Source organism: Conger conger, chromosome 15 (assembly GCF_963514075.1).
Source record: "Conger conger chromosome 15, fConCon1.1, whole genome shotgun sequence".
NCBI classification, from domain to species: Eukaryota; Metazoa; Chordata; class Actinopteri; order Anguilliformes; family Congridae; genus Conger; species Conger conger.
In genome coordinates this window covers 22,102,395-22,119,557 of record NC_083774.1, presented here as the reverse complement: position 1 = coordinate 22,119,557, position 17,163 = coordinate 22,102,395, and the positions used below count along the sequence as shown (strand labels likewise).

Sequence of the window (17,163 nt, the reverse complement as noted above, 5' to 3'; positions counted from 1 at the left end):
TGTTTAATACTAATTTTTATTTTTGTTCTGTATTGGACATATGCATAACATGGGCCTATGTGTGTTTCTGCTGTTCCACCCCATAGCTGCTGTTTCACAGGTACAAGAGGTTCCTGAATGAATGAGTCACAAACACACAGAGCCACACATCAAAGCGATTACATGACATTAATAGCTACAGGACAACTCAGAATGCTTAATTTCCATTATGGCACTCAATTTAGGCCAGGATGACAGGCAACTCGATCTTATCCAGTATTTTCCAGTTAATTGACAATTCTCATTACCTTTAAGTGCGAGGTCCAGCCTAGTACAGTTTCCATAAATGAATCACCATTGTATCAGTAATGAAAATCAGCACCCCCACCCTCTCTGACACAGCCTCTGTCAGGGGAGATGGGCCTGTGAAGAGGTGTGATGTAAGCAGACAGATTTGGCGGGTGCGTGTTGACCTGGGGGTTGTGTAAGAGAGGTAGGTTGCCAGGTAACAGTGAGTCAGGATTGGGTCAGGGGGATGGGTCCTTTGCTAAGTGTTAATAAGGCTGGGGGTGGGGTTCTGGCCTGGTGGTTTAAAACATGTTTAAGGCCTGGTCTCTGTGTCCCCATGCATTGCTGTGATGTTTCTTTAACATTGCAGCAACGTTGAGAGAGCGTCGATAAGACAACTGGGTTAGCAGTACTGTAAGGCTGACCTGGATCAATTATGTAATGTTTTGGATTCAAATATTTTTCTGTGCTCGATTGATCTTGCCTGGTGCAATTGAGGCAAACAAGAACACCAGAAAGTGGGACTTGCACTTTGTGAGAGTATTTCATAGGTTTCAATACACTCAGTAAAAGTGTAGAGGAGTATTTAAATTCAAAAACACGACGTAACTGACCCAGGTCTGCTGTGAGGAGTGAGATAATACGTTTAATGTAATTGTTGTTTTATCTGTTGTGTAGCTTTATGCCAGTATGTAACGACCTCTAAACGCACAGATGAGTCCCGGGGCAGGCCAGCCAGTGCCAGTGAAGGTAACCCCACCACGGACCTCCTGTCTGCTTCTCCCTTTTACCTTTAACCTTTAACCCAGCACCAGCTTTTCACAGCACACGGCTTTTCTTTTTCCAAGCTGCGCTCACCTGCGCAGGTGGAGGGAACTCTGGGAGCTGTTCTCCTGCTGACCTTTCTCATCCTCCTCTTTCTCCACTTACTCCCGCAGCTACTGATCAACCAGCCAGTCTGTTTGGCAGACAGCGCCTCCTACTGTCAGTAAAAGCACACTGCTGCTGCTTGTGGCGTTGGCTTTGTCCGTGTTTAATGCCCTCCGTTCTGAATGAGCTTCCAACCGCGTCTTCGTGTTGCTCTGCCTGTTTCACTCTGGGTTTAAATCTGCTCTCTGCTGTGTGGGGGAGCTCACAGGAACTTCGGGCTTTTGATTTAGCTGTATTGTTTTAAATGCTGCCGGGGTCTCTGCATCTGAAGGAACAGATCAGGGTAAAATGTGACAAACCAAGTTAAAGTAGTACTTCAGTTGTGATGGAAGAGATGCATCTTAAATTTATGCAGTGAAGTTCCTTTCAAAAGTTTCATGTTTGTTTTTACTTTTTAAGACAGTCATTCTGAGCCTCTTCAGTATTTGGCAGCTGTATCGATGATCTCTTGGCTGCACAAACTCGGCATGCTTTCTAGCCTGAAGATGGCAGCTTTTTAAACAATACAGCTGCTCCTCCACTCTGCTCATTCCCTGCACAGGGCTATTTCTCACCCCGTTTCCCATATAATCCACATGCTCCTCCATGTGACTCTTTTTTTATTCCTCTTTCTCTCTCCCCTCCTCTCTCTACCTCCTTCCCTCTTTCTCCCCCTCCCCTCCAGGTGAGAATTTTGAGCAGAGTCCGTTGCGGAGGACGTTTAAGTCCAAGGTCCTGGCGCACTACCCTGAGAATGTGGAGTGGAGTCCGTTTGACCAGGATGCCGTGGGCATGGTGGGTTTGAGCTGTAGATGTGGTGTGTAGACTGTACTGTTTGAGCTGTAGATGTGGTGTGTAGACTGTACAGGTTTGAGGTGTAGATGTGGTGTGTAGACTGTACAGTTTGAGCTGTAGATGTGGTGTGTAGACTGTACAGGTTTGAGCTGTAGATGTGGTGTGTAGACTGTACAGTTTGAGCTGTAGATGTGGTGTGTAGACTGTACAGGTTTGAGCTGTCTCTCTCCCTCTCTCCCCCCCCCCCCGTAGCTCTGCATGCCGAAGGGCCTGTCGTTCCGGACGCAGGCGGACTCGCGGGAGCCCCAGTTCCACTCCTTCATCATCACGCGGGAGGACGGCTCGCGCACCTTCGGCTCGGCCCTCACCTTCTACGAGGAGGTGACCAGCAAGCAGATCTGCAGCGCCATGCAGACCCTGTACCACATGCACAACGCCGAGCAGTACGACATCCTGCAGGCCCCCGGCCCGCCCCGGGCCCCGGCCCCGGCCCCCGCCCCGGCGCTCTCCCTGTCGCGGCTGCAGCGCTTGAACTCCTATGACATCACCAGCGACACGCTGTACGTGTCCAAGTGCGTGTGCCTGCTGGCGCCGCTGCCCTTCCCGCAGGCCTGCCGCCGGGCCCTGGAGCAGCTGCACCGCGCCGTCTGCTCGCCGCAGCCCCCGCCGCTCCCGCTGGAGAGCTACGTGTACAACGTGCTGTACGAGGTGCCCCTGCCGCCCGTGGGCCGGTCGCTCCGCTTCAGCGGGGTCTACGGCCCCATCGTGTGCCAGCGGCCCGGCACGGCCGAGCTGCCGCTCTTCGACTTCCCCGTCCGGGACGTGCTGGAGCTGCTGGGCGTGGAGAACCTGCTGCAGCTCTTCACCTGCGCCCTGCTGGAGATCCAGATCCTGCTCTACTCGCAGCGTAAGTCCCAGCATGCCATGCACTCCCTGTGTAAGTCCCAGCATGCCCTGCACTCATGTCTAAGTCCCAGCATGCCCTGCACTACCCGTGCAAGTCCCAGCATGCCCTGCATTCCCTGTGTAAGTCCCAGTGCTGTCTGCACTGCCTTAGTGCTCTTGGACTGCGGAGAACAAGTTGACCAGCTCTTGAAAGTCCTTTAAAATTTTGAGCTACTTCCAAGTGATTGCATGTGCCTGATCCTTGACCAGAATCCTCATTGTTTTTCAAATATTTGTGGTTTGGGCAGGAAGGGCCTGGTCTTCAGATAGCATGCATGTTCAGGAATGCTGTAACCATTGTTATATTTATTATTTGTAATGGTTGGCTGCACTAATGTAACCTATTGTTCAGTTCTTTGGCTTTGAAACTGAGGGAATGGGACTTATGAAAGGATGCTTTTGAAGTAACCGGAGAGCCTGGGATAAGGGTGTGTTAAGCTTGCTGTGTCATATGCTGTGCAGATGTTTGTTTGCGGTAATCAGCAGTTTACAGTGGTGTGCTAAGTGTGTGTGTGTGTTGTTCTGAGGTAAACAAACCATGAGCTGTGATAGGCTCTCTGTTTGTGGGCCTCGGCTGGGGCAGGCTGCTTTGTTTTCTCTTGCTTTCGGTGGTGAGTAAACCCAGGCACACGCGTGGGTAGTATATCCCCCACTGACAGGGGAATTGTATGCACTGCACTCTGAGATCTGGCAACCGCAGAGACGGGTTTAATGAGTGTCCTGAAAGAGCCAGGTGTTAGAGGGATGCCCTGCTAAGTGAGACCAATTAAGCAGCCCTTTCCCACTTACATTACACACTGGGTCTAGAAAGGCACTTTATAAATATTGTTATTATTATTATTATTATTATTATTATTATTATTATTATGTTCCCTGAAAATATATTATTGTGTATTATAAGTGAGAACATTTTTGGTGAGAGGAGGACTCTGCATACCGTATTACAGCCTTGACAAAATTTGCCAGTCATGGCAATGTTCTCTGGAGACGGAAGGTTAAGTGCACGCGGCTTGGCTTTTGCCGGCGGAGATAAGGCCAAATTAGTTCTGCTTCTAAAAGCGTATCTCATAAAAAGCTTTTCAGGCCGGGGTCCGTCTGAAGCAGCTGCTCTGGGGTTTAGTGTGGTGCTCTCCTGGAGAATATGTGCAGTTAGAAAATAAGCTGATGCCATTCATACAGGGGTGATGAATTAATTTTCCCCCACTTGACCGTTATGAATCAAACCCTTTCCCGCTGGTCGCTGAGTCTGGGTCGTATATTCACAGGGACCTGGCTTTGATGAGCTTAGGGGGTCGCTCCCCAGGAAGGCTGTTTGAGGATTGAAGAGGCAGAGAGACAGTTTGTTCCCATTTTGATTACAAGGCAGAGTAAATGATTTGCTCAACTTGGGGGGGCGGGGTGCTGCTGCTGCTCAGTCCGCTGCTGTGGCGTTGCTAAGCAACACTCTGAAAAGGAGGATGGTGGTGATGCAGCGTGTGATTGGTTGGATATGACATCATCGCCTCCCCCCCTAGTCGCATCACTGCAGCGTGTGCGGGGAGTTGTGGGGAATTAAGACTGTGAGCTGTGGAGAGGAACAGAGAGATGAAGTGGCTTTAATGGGGAAACAGGGGATGTTCTGAACTGGGGAGGGAGTGAAACCGGCCGCAGTGTAAAAATAAACCCTGCATTCAGTGGTACACGCACCCCACTCACGTGAGGGATGAGTGGTGTTACTGCTGTAGGCCTTCCAGTTCCACCCTGTCTGTGTCAGTGAAAATCAGAGGACCTCACTTTCTGCTACCAGGCCCTGAATTTGGCTAACCACAACATATCCAGAAGATCCTTTTGGGGAGCCTATCACAGCCCAGAACAAGGCTGTGGAGCCTGGCATTTTGCAGAATGAGGATGGGGCGTGTATCACAGTCCAGGATGAGGATAGAGGGTTTCAGAAGAATCAACCTGAGCTGCCAATCACAGCACAGAATAAACAGTTTACACTGAGGCTGTATTGGTACTTAACCTTATTACATCCTTTAATCAGATACGCGACAGGCTAATAGGTTAAGGTGTTTCAGTCAGGGTTTTACAGTAGCACTGCTGTATGGGCACTGTGTTGGCATGTTAGGGTCTGAGGGTTTTACAGTAGCACTGCTGTATGGGCACCGTGTTGGCATGTTAGGGTCTGAGGGTTTTACAGTAGCACTGCAGTATGGGCACTGTGTTGGCATGTTAGGGTCTGAGGGTTTCACAGTAGCACTGCTGTACATGCTCTGTGTTTGCAGTGTAGCGCGCTGCTCATGCTGCGTTTATGAACTGAAAGGGCCTGCTGTTCTCCCAGTCACACCGATTTAAATAGACTAGTCCCGCTGTCCCAGTGCCCCCAGCCCCGCTTACCTCAGGAAGTGAAGCCAGCAGGGAAGAGAAAAACAGCCAGAGAAGATCAAATCTGCCAAACAGTGTTACACTGACCTACATGGTGTACACTAGCATACTGCCCTGTTTAGGTGGAAATAACTAAATACTGGTTTAAGCTGTTTAAACTGTGTGTGTTCATGCATGCGCATGTGTGTGTGTGTGTGTGTGTGTGTGTGTGTGTGTGTGTGTTTGTGTTCTTCCAGCAGAGGCCTAAAGCAGTAGCTCAGTGTTTTTATATACTGTACAAACACTGCATTTATGCATGTAATATCCCCCGGTGCGAAAGCAGCTTGTGATGTATGAGGCGTGTGTGAGTGCGCTCAGAGGTAGGCTCTGTGCTTTGATGGCCCCACTGATCTCAGCAGAGCGCCTCTCTGCCTGCCAGCTACCCCACTCCCCGCTTATCCAGCCTGACTGCACTGCAGGGAGCTGAGAGGGTTGACTTATGGAGTGCTGCTAGAATATTCCAGCCGTAGCTATCAGCTCTGCTTCCGCACCCTGTACACTATCACCAGCTCTAAAAATATGTGTCTGTGTTTCACTTTTTTGCTGTCAGGCATAATGCAGCACATGGGTGATATTAAAATATACTAGTGGCCTGGCAGAGAGAGGTGATAACACTGAGACCAGTTTATACCCAGAACAAAACAATGTTTTTTTCATTCAGTTTTAATCTCTCACATTTACACGCAATGCAGTGGTGAAATGGAGAGTGTGGGTACAGAAGTCTGAAGTGTGGGGTATAAGGGTATAATATATATTAGGGGGCTTTTCAGAGGCCCAGCAGACTATGTGTGTGCTGATGGTGACTGAGTGATATCTGTGTATACTGCTTGTGTGTGTGTGTGTGTGTGTGTGTGTGTGGGTGGGTGTGGGAGTGCTGATGGCTCAGTAGCTGTGTGTGTGTGTGTGTGTGTGTGTGTGTGTGGGTGGGTGTGGGTGTGTTGATGGCTCAGTGGCTCTGTGTGTATGTGTGTGTGTGTGTGTGTGTGAGCTGATGGTGACTGTGTGTGTGCGTGTGTGTGTGTGTGTGTGAGCTGATGGTAACTGTGTGTGTGTGTGTGTGAGAGCTGATGATGACTGTGTGTGTGTGTGTGTGTGTGTGTGAGCTGATGGTAACTGTGTGTGTGTGTGTGTGTGTGAGAGCTGATGATGACTGTGTGTGTGTGTGTGTGTGTGTGTGTGAGCTGATGGTGACTGTGTGTGTGTGTGTGTGTGTGTGTGTGTGTGTGTGTGTGCGTGCGCCTATGGCTCAGTAGCTCAGTGGCTCTGTGGCTCTGTGCCTCTGTTCCTCCAGACTACCAGAGGTTGATGACGGTGGCAGAGACGGTGACGGCGCTGATGTTCCCGTTCCAGTGGCAGCACGTGTACGTGCCCATCCTGCCCGCCTCGCTGCTGCACTTCCTGGATGCGCCCGTGCCCTACCTCATGGGCCTGCACTCCAACGGCCAGGAAGACCGCTCCCACCTGGAGCTGCCCCAGGAGGTGGGCCTGCCACACACCCAGCGTTCCCACAACGTTCTCGCAACGTTCCTGCCATGTTCACACAATGTTTCTGCAATGCTTATCCCATAATGTTGCTGTAATGCTCCCACCACTTTGGATTTGCAGTCCTGCTCGTTGCAGTCACATATTCATTGACATGCACCTCTTCTTCAGTGTTTGAGGGCCTTTCTCTGTGGACCTACATCACTTTGTACTCTCTGCACAGCCTTAAACAGCCCATCAGAGTGAAAGCCTTGTGCTTCTTCAGTATTTATCACACTGTGGATACCGGCTACTCTCTGCTGCCAATTTTGCTTTTACACATTTGGATCCCCTCCAGTGTGACTCGTCATGATGGCTAAAAGGATTAGAAATTACTGAATGATATACTGGCTAATGATATTTCACATCAACATCCCAGTGCTTGTTCGCACCTGTAGATCACATTTAATAAAAATAATCCTGTTTTGGAACTGTGGTTAGTCCCATAAGTGGATATTCTATCCTCACTTATTTTTCATAAAGCTGTTTAACACTGTTTAGGACAGTGGTTCTGACAAGAAAATCAATCGAAGTTTAAATCTGAAGATGTTTAGATGTGAAGTTTCATTTGATTACTGAACTGCTTCAGAACGCGGTTAGCTCTGCTGATCACAATCGCACGGATCATAAAGGACTGAACTCTGTGGAAGTGGCTGCACTTGGTACAGCATGTCCCCAGGCATGAGGAAGTGATGTTTTCCCATCAATAAAGACTACTTGAGAGGGAGCCATGTTTTTATTGTGTGTGTGGCCACCTAGTGGAGTAACACAGTACTGTTCACAAAGGTAGCAGTGTGTGATATACTGTCTAGTGTCCTGAAAAAACCTGTAATGTACACGTCATTTTGCTTTTTAATACACTTTGAAAGTCTTCCTCTAAATATGGTCAAACACCTAATGACTAAACCATAATGAGATTAATTAAGTCAAACCAACATATCACCAAAACTCAATGGTATACTGTTTATATTTACATTTAGCAGATGCTCTTATGCGGAGCAACATACAGTGCACTGATTACATTTCTACACACAATGTGTACAGATTGATATGGTGAAAGGGTAGCTTTTTTGCTGCTATAGGGCTTTTATGGGCCACCCACAGTATGCAGTTGTATGTGCTGTTTGGCTGGTGTTTAGCGTTGTTGGCTAACAGGTGACCACTTGTTTTCCAGGCCAATTTGTGCTTTGTGGACATTGATAACCACTGCATTGAGCTGCCAGAGGACTTGCCGCAGTTCCCCAACAAGCTGGAGTTCATCCAGGAGCTCTCGGAGGTGCTGCTGGGGTTTGGAGTTCCCCCCGAGGGCAGGGGGCGCTACGGCGAGGCCGTGGCCAAGCACAGAGGCTTCCGGAACAGCGAGGTGGACAAGCGCAACGGGAACGTGGCAGGCTCGCCCCTCAGCTCCTACCTGCTGAAGGAGAACGAGACCATGGCGCGGCTCCAGGCCCTGGTGAAGAGGACCGGAGTCAGCATGGAGAGGGTGAGAGCAGGGGGGCTGTCTCTGCACTCCTGCACATGGGACATGGGGAGGGTCTCTGCACTCCTGCACACAGGCCATGTCATTTAAGTGGAACTCTACATACTCTCTCTCTCTCTCTCTCTCTCTCTCTCTCAGGTGGAGGCTAAGGACAAAACAGGCAGCAATAAGGGTCTGAAGGTCCTGTGTGATGAGGAGGATTTTAAGATGCACCAGCTGAACGTTCATGTGCGCGAGGTCTTCGCTAACCGCTTCACGCAGATGTTTGCTGATTACGAGGTGTTCGTCATCCAGCCCAGCCAGGATAAGGAGGCCTGGTTCTCCAACCGAGAGCAGATGCAGAACTTCGACAAGGTGAAGGGCAGTGGACCACCTGAAGCCCCAGCTCTAGTGTATGGTCAGACCGGGAGTGTTGATGGAGTGTTGTGGTCAGTTTGAGAACTGGGCTGCAGATATTATAGTTATTGAATTGGAGCAGCTCTCCGGTGGTTAGTTTGTACACGACTTGTTTTGCTTTTTATTGCTTTAGCAGTAAGAATCATGTTATTACAACAGTTTTTCAGTGCAAAGGTTGAGCAAGCTGATCGTGCCAAACATTAAACGATCGTAAAAATGTTTTATTGTACCTGTTTGCTTCTGTCCCAGGTTCTTGGTTAAATCAGCTCTGTGGCAGTTTATCTTTTGTTTTTACTGATGTTTTTCTGGTCCCTTCCAGGCCTCCTTCCTCTCAGACCAGCCGGAGCCGTACCTTCCCTTTCTGTCGCGGTTCCTGGAAACGCAGACGTTCGCCTCGTTCATTGACTGTAAGATCCTCTGCCACGAGGACGAGGATAAGGAGCATGCGCTGCGCGTGTTCGACGCGCGTGTGGATAAGGTCCGCATGCTGAACGTGCGCACGCCCACCCTGCGCACCTCCATGTACCAGAAATGCACCAGCATCGAAGAGTCCAGTGAGTCCTAACACCACGTGTCCAAATACTTACAGACTGCATTGTGTATGTATGTCCACACAGCGTTTTTATGGGTTTACAGAAGCTGTTCTGTAAAAGTGTGTTGTGAAATATGATCTGGTTGTCCCTGATCCCTATCGTGTTAGTCAGGAAATGTCCCCCAATAGTGAGAGTGTGTTCCCCCCACTTCACCTCCCCAACCACTGAGGATGGTGGGTTGCACTGGTTCATACCTGCAGTGCATTGTAGGAGAAAATGGCCACAAAGCATTTGAAAGCCAATGATTGACTGGATACACCCACAACTATGTGCATAGATCATACAGCACTGGGATGATTAATTACACATTTAATCATCTATTGTTTAGATTTAATTAATTCTAAGTTGGCCTTTTGGAGCTGAGGATTAATTTGTAGTTAACTCAGTAATGCGCTGCTGGTGAATCAGGAATTATTTGATTTATTTTCCCCCTATCCCAGAATCTACCAGCTTACAGGATCTATAAAACCTCTAAGTAGATTTAAATAGATTTTTTGGCATTATACAATACTTTGTGTGTCTTGAAGCAGTAGCCATGCAGATATCATTTCAGTATTATTTCTTTCTCTTCGTATTACTTCAGTATTAAATACGTGTTATTGTCCCCTACCTGCAGTCCCTCGGGTAGTCTCACCAGCGCCCTTTATGCTGTAGGCAATAATAATAAATTTATAAATAATTTATAAATAAATCTGATTATAAAGCTGATGTGAACAACTGGTGGTGGTGGGCAGAGCAGGTGTGGTGTTCTGGGTGGTGCTACCCAGAGGGGAGTATGAGGCCTGCTGGTGGGTACTGTACGGATGTGTTCTAACAGCGCTTTCAGCACCAGAAGGGCCAGCATGGGCACAGACTGCCCTGCCCTCCCTGCACTGAAACCCCAGGGCCCGTATTCATGAAGCAGCTCGGGGTATGAGGACACATGATCCAGGATCAGCCTATCCTTTTTACACATAGTGGATAGGGTTAGGGTATGGCCATGGAAAACCTGCACCAGATCAGTACTTCTACTCTGATACACTGTTTGAATCAAAACGCTAATTAAACAAATTACGAGTGAAGACCGATATTACTTGATTAGTTGAATCAAGTGTTGAGGTTCTGCACCCACACAAGCCCCTCCTCTGTGCTGGCTGCCTCTTAGGGAGGTGCCTAGCGGTGTTCTTGTTGCTATGGAGACACCCGATGACGAGTGATTTTTGGTGTCCCCCCCCCATAGCAAAGACCATAGAGATGCGGTTGTCCAAGATGGACCACACGGCCCTGCATCCCCACCTGCTGGACATGAAGATTGGGCAGGGACGCTACGAGCCGGGTTTCTTCCCCCACCTGCAGGCCGACGTCCTGTCCTCCGGCCCCACCAGCAACAAGTGAGCCTCAACACACAGCATGCTGGGACATCAGGCTGCACTGCTGCCCTGACCAACTAAAAACAGCTGAAGCTCAACATCTCAATAGAGCTTCTGTGTGTAATGTCATTTGTCTAATGTTGAAATGGAAAAGCAGGAGCTCACTAGATTAAAACACCTTCTCAGAAATAAATTGTAGCACCAGGCTAATAGGGCAGCACTGGCACAGTAAGCTACTGTTACTGTTAGTGATTACTGTACCTCATTTTTGTTCTTGAGAGTGAGTGTCTCATGCATATTTAGCAGTAAGAGAGGACCACACACAGGGTCTTAGTAATAACACATGGAGATAATGTAACATTCGTCACCCATGACTGCTCCTGCAGTTTGTTTTCATTGGTTCCGTCTACAGGTGACTATCCTCAGCGTTTTCTCCATAATCTCAGACCTGGCATGTAGCAGAAAGGTGTGACATCAGCCAGGGAAAAAAACACCTTTTCATCTGCAGTGTAGCCTGTACTAAATTGTGTCTGACAGGATAATAAATTCAGTTGATTATGGGGGAAGTAACTGAGCACTTGCCTGGCAGTGGTCCAGACTGGTGTACTGTCTGGGTGAGAGGAAGTGAATCTGTGTGTGGGCGGAGCCTGTGCTTCATGCTGCTGTACCGTTTCCTGTATCAGGTGGGCCAAACGTAGTGCTCCAGCGCAGTGGAGGCGCAAGGACAGACAGAAACAGCATGCTGAACACCTGTACCTGGATAATGACCAAAGAGAGGTGAGCCCCTGTGGCCATGGATACTATTGTCCCTATACCCCCTCTGCTCAAAGACTGTATCTTTCAGTTTTATTATGTTCTTTTTGCATGACCATTTTATGTTTACTTTTCCTGCTGTGATAGGTCTCTTTCTCCTTCCCTTTCTCTCTCCCTCTCTCTGCCCTCCCTCTCTTCCTATCCCTATCTCCCACTCTCTTCTCTGTCTCTCTCTCTCTGGCTCTCTGTGACTCACTCTCAGCTCAGTGATGCAGCTTCTGTTGGTCTTGGATCACTATTGGCTGTCACGGTCCAGAGAGCGGTGTTGTGTGTGGTTGACACTTCAGTCCTCCTGTGTCTCTCTGGTTCCAGAAATACATCCAGGAGGCTCGGACCCTGGGCACCATGATCCGCCAGCCGAAACTGTCCAACCTGTCCCCCTCTGTCATTGCACAGACCAACTGGAAGTTTGTGGAGGGGCTGCTGAAGGAGTGTAGGAACAAGGTATTTGACACAAGAAATTATTATTAGTAGTAGTAGTAGTAGTAGTAGTAGTAGTAGTAGTAGTAGTAGTAGTAGTAGTAGTAGTAGTAGTAGTAGTAGTAGTAGTAGTAGTAGTAGTAGTAGTAGTAGTAGTAGTAGTAGTTCATGACTTGAGATTTTGGCATGATGATCACTCTGTTAATATCACTATGCTCTCTGGGTGATGTTGAAATCCCTGTGCCTTGCTGTGTGATGTTGACATCACTCTGCCCTCTGTGTGCTGTTGATATCACTCTGCCCTCTGTGTGATATTAATATCACTCAACCTCCCTGTGTTCCAGACCAAGCGCATGCTGGTGGAGAAGATGGGGCGCGAGGCGGTGGAGCTGGGTCATGGAGAGGTCAGCATCACAGGTGTGGAGGAGAACACACTCATCGCCAGCCTCTGTGACCTGCTGGAGCGGATCTGGAGCCATGGCCTGCAGGTCAAACAGGTAACACGTCTGCAGCAGAAACAGGGTAAACGGGTAGTCCTGTGCTTCAGGTGTTAGCTCACCTGCGGTAGTATTGGTGTGCTGGCATCCAGAGCAGGACTGCTGCTGTGGCTCCATCCTGCAGTCCCTCCAGCTTACAGTCACAGATGGCTCACCCTAGTTCCTCCTCCTTCTAGGGCAAATCAGCACTGTGGTCTCACCTTCTGCACTATCAAGAGAGTGCAGAGAAGAAGGATGCCCCACCTGCAGGCTTAGTGTTACCAGGTACGAACTTCAAAGCAAACTCACACGGCAGCCCTCCAGGGCTGGAGTTAATGCTGCAGGCAGTGCAGGGTTGGAGTATGAGATCCCTGGCTGTGTGTGTGTTTCATAATGTGGCTTACATCAGCAAGGAGCACGAATGCAGAGAGTGGCTCCGTTAGATCACTCCCCTCTGCCCCGCAGGACTCATCCATATATCAGAGAGACGGAAGTCAGATCCCGGCATCGCCATGCCCCCCCTCAAAGTTTCCCTGATCCAGGACATGAGGTGAGTGGCTCCCCATGCAGTTTGAGCGATATGCACACACATACACACACACACACACACAGACGCACACAGACACACACACACACACACGTTCACACATACACACAGACACACGCACACATACACACACGCACACACATACACACAGACACATACACACACGTGCACACAGACACACACACACCAAAGTTTCCCCTGAATTATATGGTTTACTGCCATCTTGTGTTCAAAATGTTGAAAATAAATTGTGCCTGCTGCTGAAAACTGTTGGCTGTGGATGCTAGTTCATCAATCTTTTGTAACACAGAGAGAGCAACGTCAAAGTCTTATGGGCTGTTATCAGTTTATTAATCGCTCTCCTGTTTCCAGAGCCAAGAAATATCTTCACTCCTGGGACAAAAATTGGCAGAATTCACCTAGTCACTCATTCATTTAATCAGACAATCTCTGAAGGTGTTCAAAATAACATTGTTCTTAATCCCTTTTCCTGTCACACTGTAGTCAGCACGCACCAAGAATATTGACAAGGTTGAGAAATCGGCAAACAAAAACTGCTAAATTAATTAAATCTTCATCCAGCCTACACCCTCTTTGTTCTATCTTTCATTGTTATCTGACACTTGACAGTTGGCAAGTGTCATTTATTTGCATAATTATCTTCTGAAAGAAAAGGCCCTTTTGTTGGGAACAAGACAACCAGTTCGTATGAAGTTTGCGTGACTACCAGGGAACATTCAGCCGTGGGCAAAGCAGTGTACTAATGACTGCGAAGAGAAAAGCCCTGGTCTGGGTGTTTGGGGGGAGACACAGGGCAGCCGTGCGTGTAGACGGTGTTGAGTCAGGCAAAAGGTCATCTTCCTGTGTAGCGTGAAGGAGGAATCCCCGCTGTGAGACTATGTGTTACTTCCAGCCTACTTACCAGACCCCCTGCAGCCCACTGTAAGAGAGACAAAAGTCTGTTTCAGTTCACTGGTCACACGCACGCGCCTGCACACACGCACAGACACACACACACACACACACACACACACACAAACATGCACACACACATGCAGAGGCACAGACAAACAAAAATACCTACTCATGCGCACGCGCATATATGCAAGTGTACATGTGCACACACACATTAGCATGTATGTATGCACACATGTACACATATAGTACATAAGCTATCACATCCACTGCAGACCTGTTTAATACCAATGCTATTCTCCGATCAACCAAACAATCAACAAGCAGCCTACCCACAACCCATGGATGAGGGAGCTTAACTGATGCTACCACTAATGGTAATCTTTAATTGCATTTGTGTGGCACATTTATATGGTGTACTAATGTCCGCAGAGAGCTGAGCTGGATCTCAAAGTGCACTGCATTGGCGAAGGGGGGGTGTTGCCTTACGACCATCACCACCGGTATTCCCACAGCACCAGTCTGATGCACGGCAGCCATTTTATACCAGAATGCTTTGCTGTACACCAGCAAGCATCGCTACTTTCAAGAAAACTGACAATGCCATTCCCCGCCCCCCTCTTACATCACGGGAAGTAATCAGTATTCTATTCCTGGCTGTCCTCTGGTGCCCAGCCTCCTCAGTGCATCTCCTCCTGCCTGCTGTAATGGAGAATAGGAGAATAACCCAGTGCACACGTCTGTCTGGAAGCACAGCTCTGCTGTGTGGAGTGCAGGAGGGAAATGGGCTAATGTGAGCGTGAGGTGGGGGAAGGGCTGGGGGCACTCATAGAGCAGACAGCACTCACTGGCACAGGCGGAGTGGAAGGGATGCGTCCGGACACGTGCGGCATGATCGCGACTGTGAGGGGTGGCAGGAGGCTGGCTCTGAGCAGCTCCTCTTCCCTGTCCTCCTCAGCACACTCTACCTGGGCCTCGTGTTTAAAGTTTAAAGGGGAGCCCCGTACAGAGGCCTGTCACTCTCACTCAGCGTACACCATAACTAAGGTTGTGTGCGGTCGCCACAGAGACGGGAGAACCCTCGCCAGGCCTGACCCAGATTCAAGTCCAGGTGCCCTGTGGGGGAAGATGGGCAGGGTCCTCCTGCTGCACCTCCACCCCCATCTAATCACTGTTCCCCCCTCCCTCTCTGCCTCCCTGCCTCCCTGCCTCACAGGCACATCCAGAACATGGGCGAGATCAAGACCGATGTGGGCCGAGCCAGGGCGTGGGTGCGGCTCACCATGGAGAAGAAGCTGCTCTCCAGACACCTCAAACAGCTCCTGTCTGACCATGAGCTGACCAAGTGAGCAACCCCTGCATGTCTAACCAAGCGGTCGCCTGTGCAGGCATGTTTCAGAGCTCTGTCCTGCAGCGTGGTAGCGTACCGGAGTCCTAAAATGCCCTGAATGCTGAAAGATGGGCAATTGATGTGGGCAGTAGGTGTGAGGCTTTCTTTTCAGAGGTAATCTCTCTGTCCGGGTAAGGCTCTGACTGGGGCCATAGATCAAATGCCTATATGGAGACAGCATATGTCTGCATGTTTAAACCTGGATAATAACGATGTTGAAGACCGCACAGGCTACTGTAGGGAGCATGTCTTTCTTTCCATGTGATGGTTGGCGATGGTATGAATCAGTCCTCAGTGCTGAATTAATGTCCTCAATGCAGCATCCCCCAGGTGCACATTAATGCAAAGAGAAACATTTCAAGAATTCATTTAATTAATATATGAGCTCTTTTGAAATATCAACACTTTGCAGTCTGCCATTAAATTTGAATGAGGGCTATTAATTATTTACGGGATAGCTGTGGTGAACTGGGTCACACCCCTGGTATTTCCCCTTTGAAAAATCACACTGTCTGCCCACTGCCACACAAGATATCTGTACCTTTTCATTTTATAACTGCCAGTTACAGGTGCTGTAAGGCAAAGAAACCAGCAATTATCTTTGCTATGACAGCTATCTGGGTGAATATTTACAGTCTTGTCTCCCTGTGGAAAGATCAGAAGAAGGTATACTTATTAAAAAACATACAGGAGTCTCTGGTTGTGCTCCGTTCTAGGTCAGGTATTGGGAGACCCGTTGAAATGAGGGTTGCAGAAGGTGCCTGTTTTAGCAGCTGTAACCCAGTTGACTTAATGTGTTATGTATTACGCTTTTAAAGGAAACTGTACAAGCGCTATGCCTTCCTGCGTTGTGATGATGAGATCGAGCAGTTTCTCTACCACCTTCTGTCCTTCAATGCAGTGGATTACTTCTGCTTCACCAATGTCTTCACTACAATCAGTGAGTACCTGCACCTGTTCTACTAACTTGGGCTGCACTCACAACTAACTTGGACCACACTCACAATTCTACTCCATGCTTAGACTACACTCACTTAATATTCAAATTCCACTCCACACTAAGGTCATGCTTTGCCAATGCCAGCTTTGAGTTGGTGACATTCATTTGAAGGCTTCTGCAGGCTTTGACATAAACCCAGTGGCAATCCCTCTTGTTGTACTTGACCCTTTAAATGCAGTTATAACCTCAAGAATGAACTGCATATGACAGCTTCACTGTACTCTGTACACAACTGCATAAAATACCACAATTCATGTTAGCCTGACTGGCCATTGGCAACTATATCTGGTGTACACTCTGGGTTGAGATTAAATTGTAGCCAATATGTCCTTTGATGTATGGTACTAAATCAGAATGTTTTTTACAGTGCTATCAAAGAAAAATATAGTTAATAGCAAATTACTTAATTATATCTTGCATTATGAATCCTGTTGGAGATTGTATCCCAGTTTTGTAGTGCTGTACTGACAGGTTTTCCGATCCCCAGCGATCCCGTACTATGTCATGGTCATTCCTAGTAAGAAACTGGGAGGGTCCATGTTCACCGCCAACCCTTGGCTTTGCGTTTCTGGGGAGCTGTCCGAAACCGGAGTACTTCAAATCCCCAAGAACAGTCTGGAGATCACCTTTGAGGTGGGCAGGGCCTTTAGGTATATTGTCAGGTGGGGCCTGCAATGGATGGGGATGGGACCTGCAGTGACATTGATTGTGGGGGTACACGCTCAAATACTGTCACATTGGACAGTAACAGGGCTATAAGAACCATTATGTTTTTTGTGTATAGCTTCATGAAAAAAGGGGGAGATTGCTTGACTTTTGATTTGTGTGAGGAAATTCAATTTGGAGCCAATTAGAACGAATGTGAAATTGCCACTTATTATGGATAATGTGTATATATATAAATATATATACTGAAAAGAGCAGCAAATGAAGTTGGGGAAGGT

At 48.4% G+C, this 17,163-nt stretch overlaps 1 protein-coding gene across 2 annotated transcripts in view; it reads left to right on the top strand.

The window, feature by feature from the left end:
- The window catches only part of LOC133111373 (DENN domain-containing protein 5A-like), a 33,911-nt gene that overhangs the window by 12,308 nt on the left and 4,440 nt on the right, over positions 1-17,163 (top strand). Inside the window, exons 2-17 of one of the 2 annotated variants that reach the window (XM_061221666.1) lie at positions 946-1,017; positions 1,862-1,971; positions 2,224-2,878; positions 6,611-6,798; positions 8,015-8,323; positions 8,459-8,674; positions 9,036-9,270; positions 10,529-10,679; positions 11,342-11,435; positions 11,784-11,915; positions 12,236-12,388; positions 12,565-12,652; positions 12,833-12,917; positions 15,046-15,174; positions 16,038-16,159; positions 16,707-16,852. In XM_061221666.1, the coding sequence (XP_061077650.1) occupies positions 946-1,017; positions 1,862-1,971; positions 2,224-2,878; positions 6,611-6,798; positions 8,015-8,323; positions 8,459-8,674; positions 9,036-9,270; positions 10,529-10,679; positions 11,342-11,435; positions 11,784-11,915; positions 12,236-12,388; positions 12,565-12,652; positions 12,833-12,917; positions 15,046-15,174; positions 16,038-16,159; positions 16,707-16,852 (2,885 nt within the window). The remainder of the gene's footprint in view (positions 1-945; positions 1,018-1,861; positions 1,972-2,223; positions 2,879-6,610; positions 6,799-8,014; positions 8,324-8,458; positions 8,675-9,035; positions 9,271-10,528; positions 10,680-11,341; positions 11,436-11,783; positions 11,916-12,235; positions 12,389-12,564; positions 12,653-12,832; positions 12,918-15,045; positions 15,175-16,037; positions 16,160-16,706; positions 16,853-17,163) is intronic. The other variant, XM_061221667.1, reaches the window with a different exon arrangement.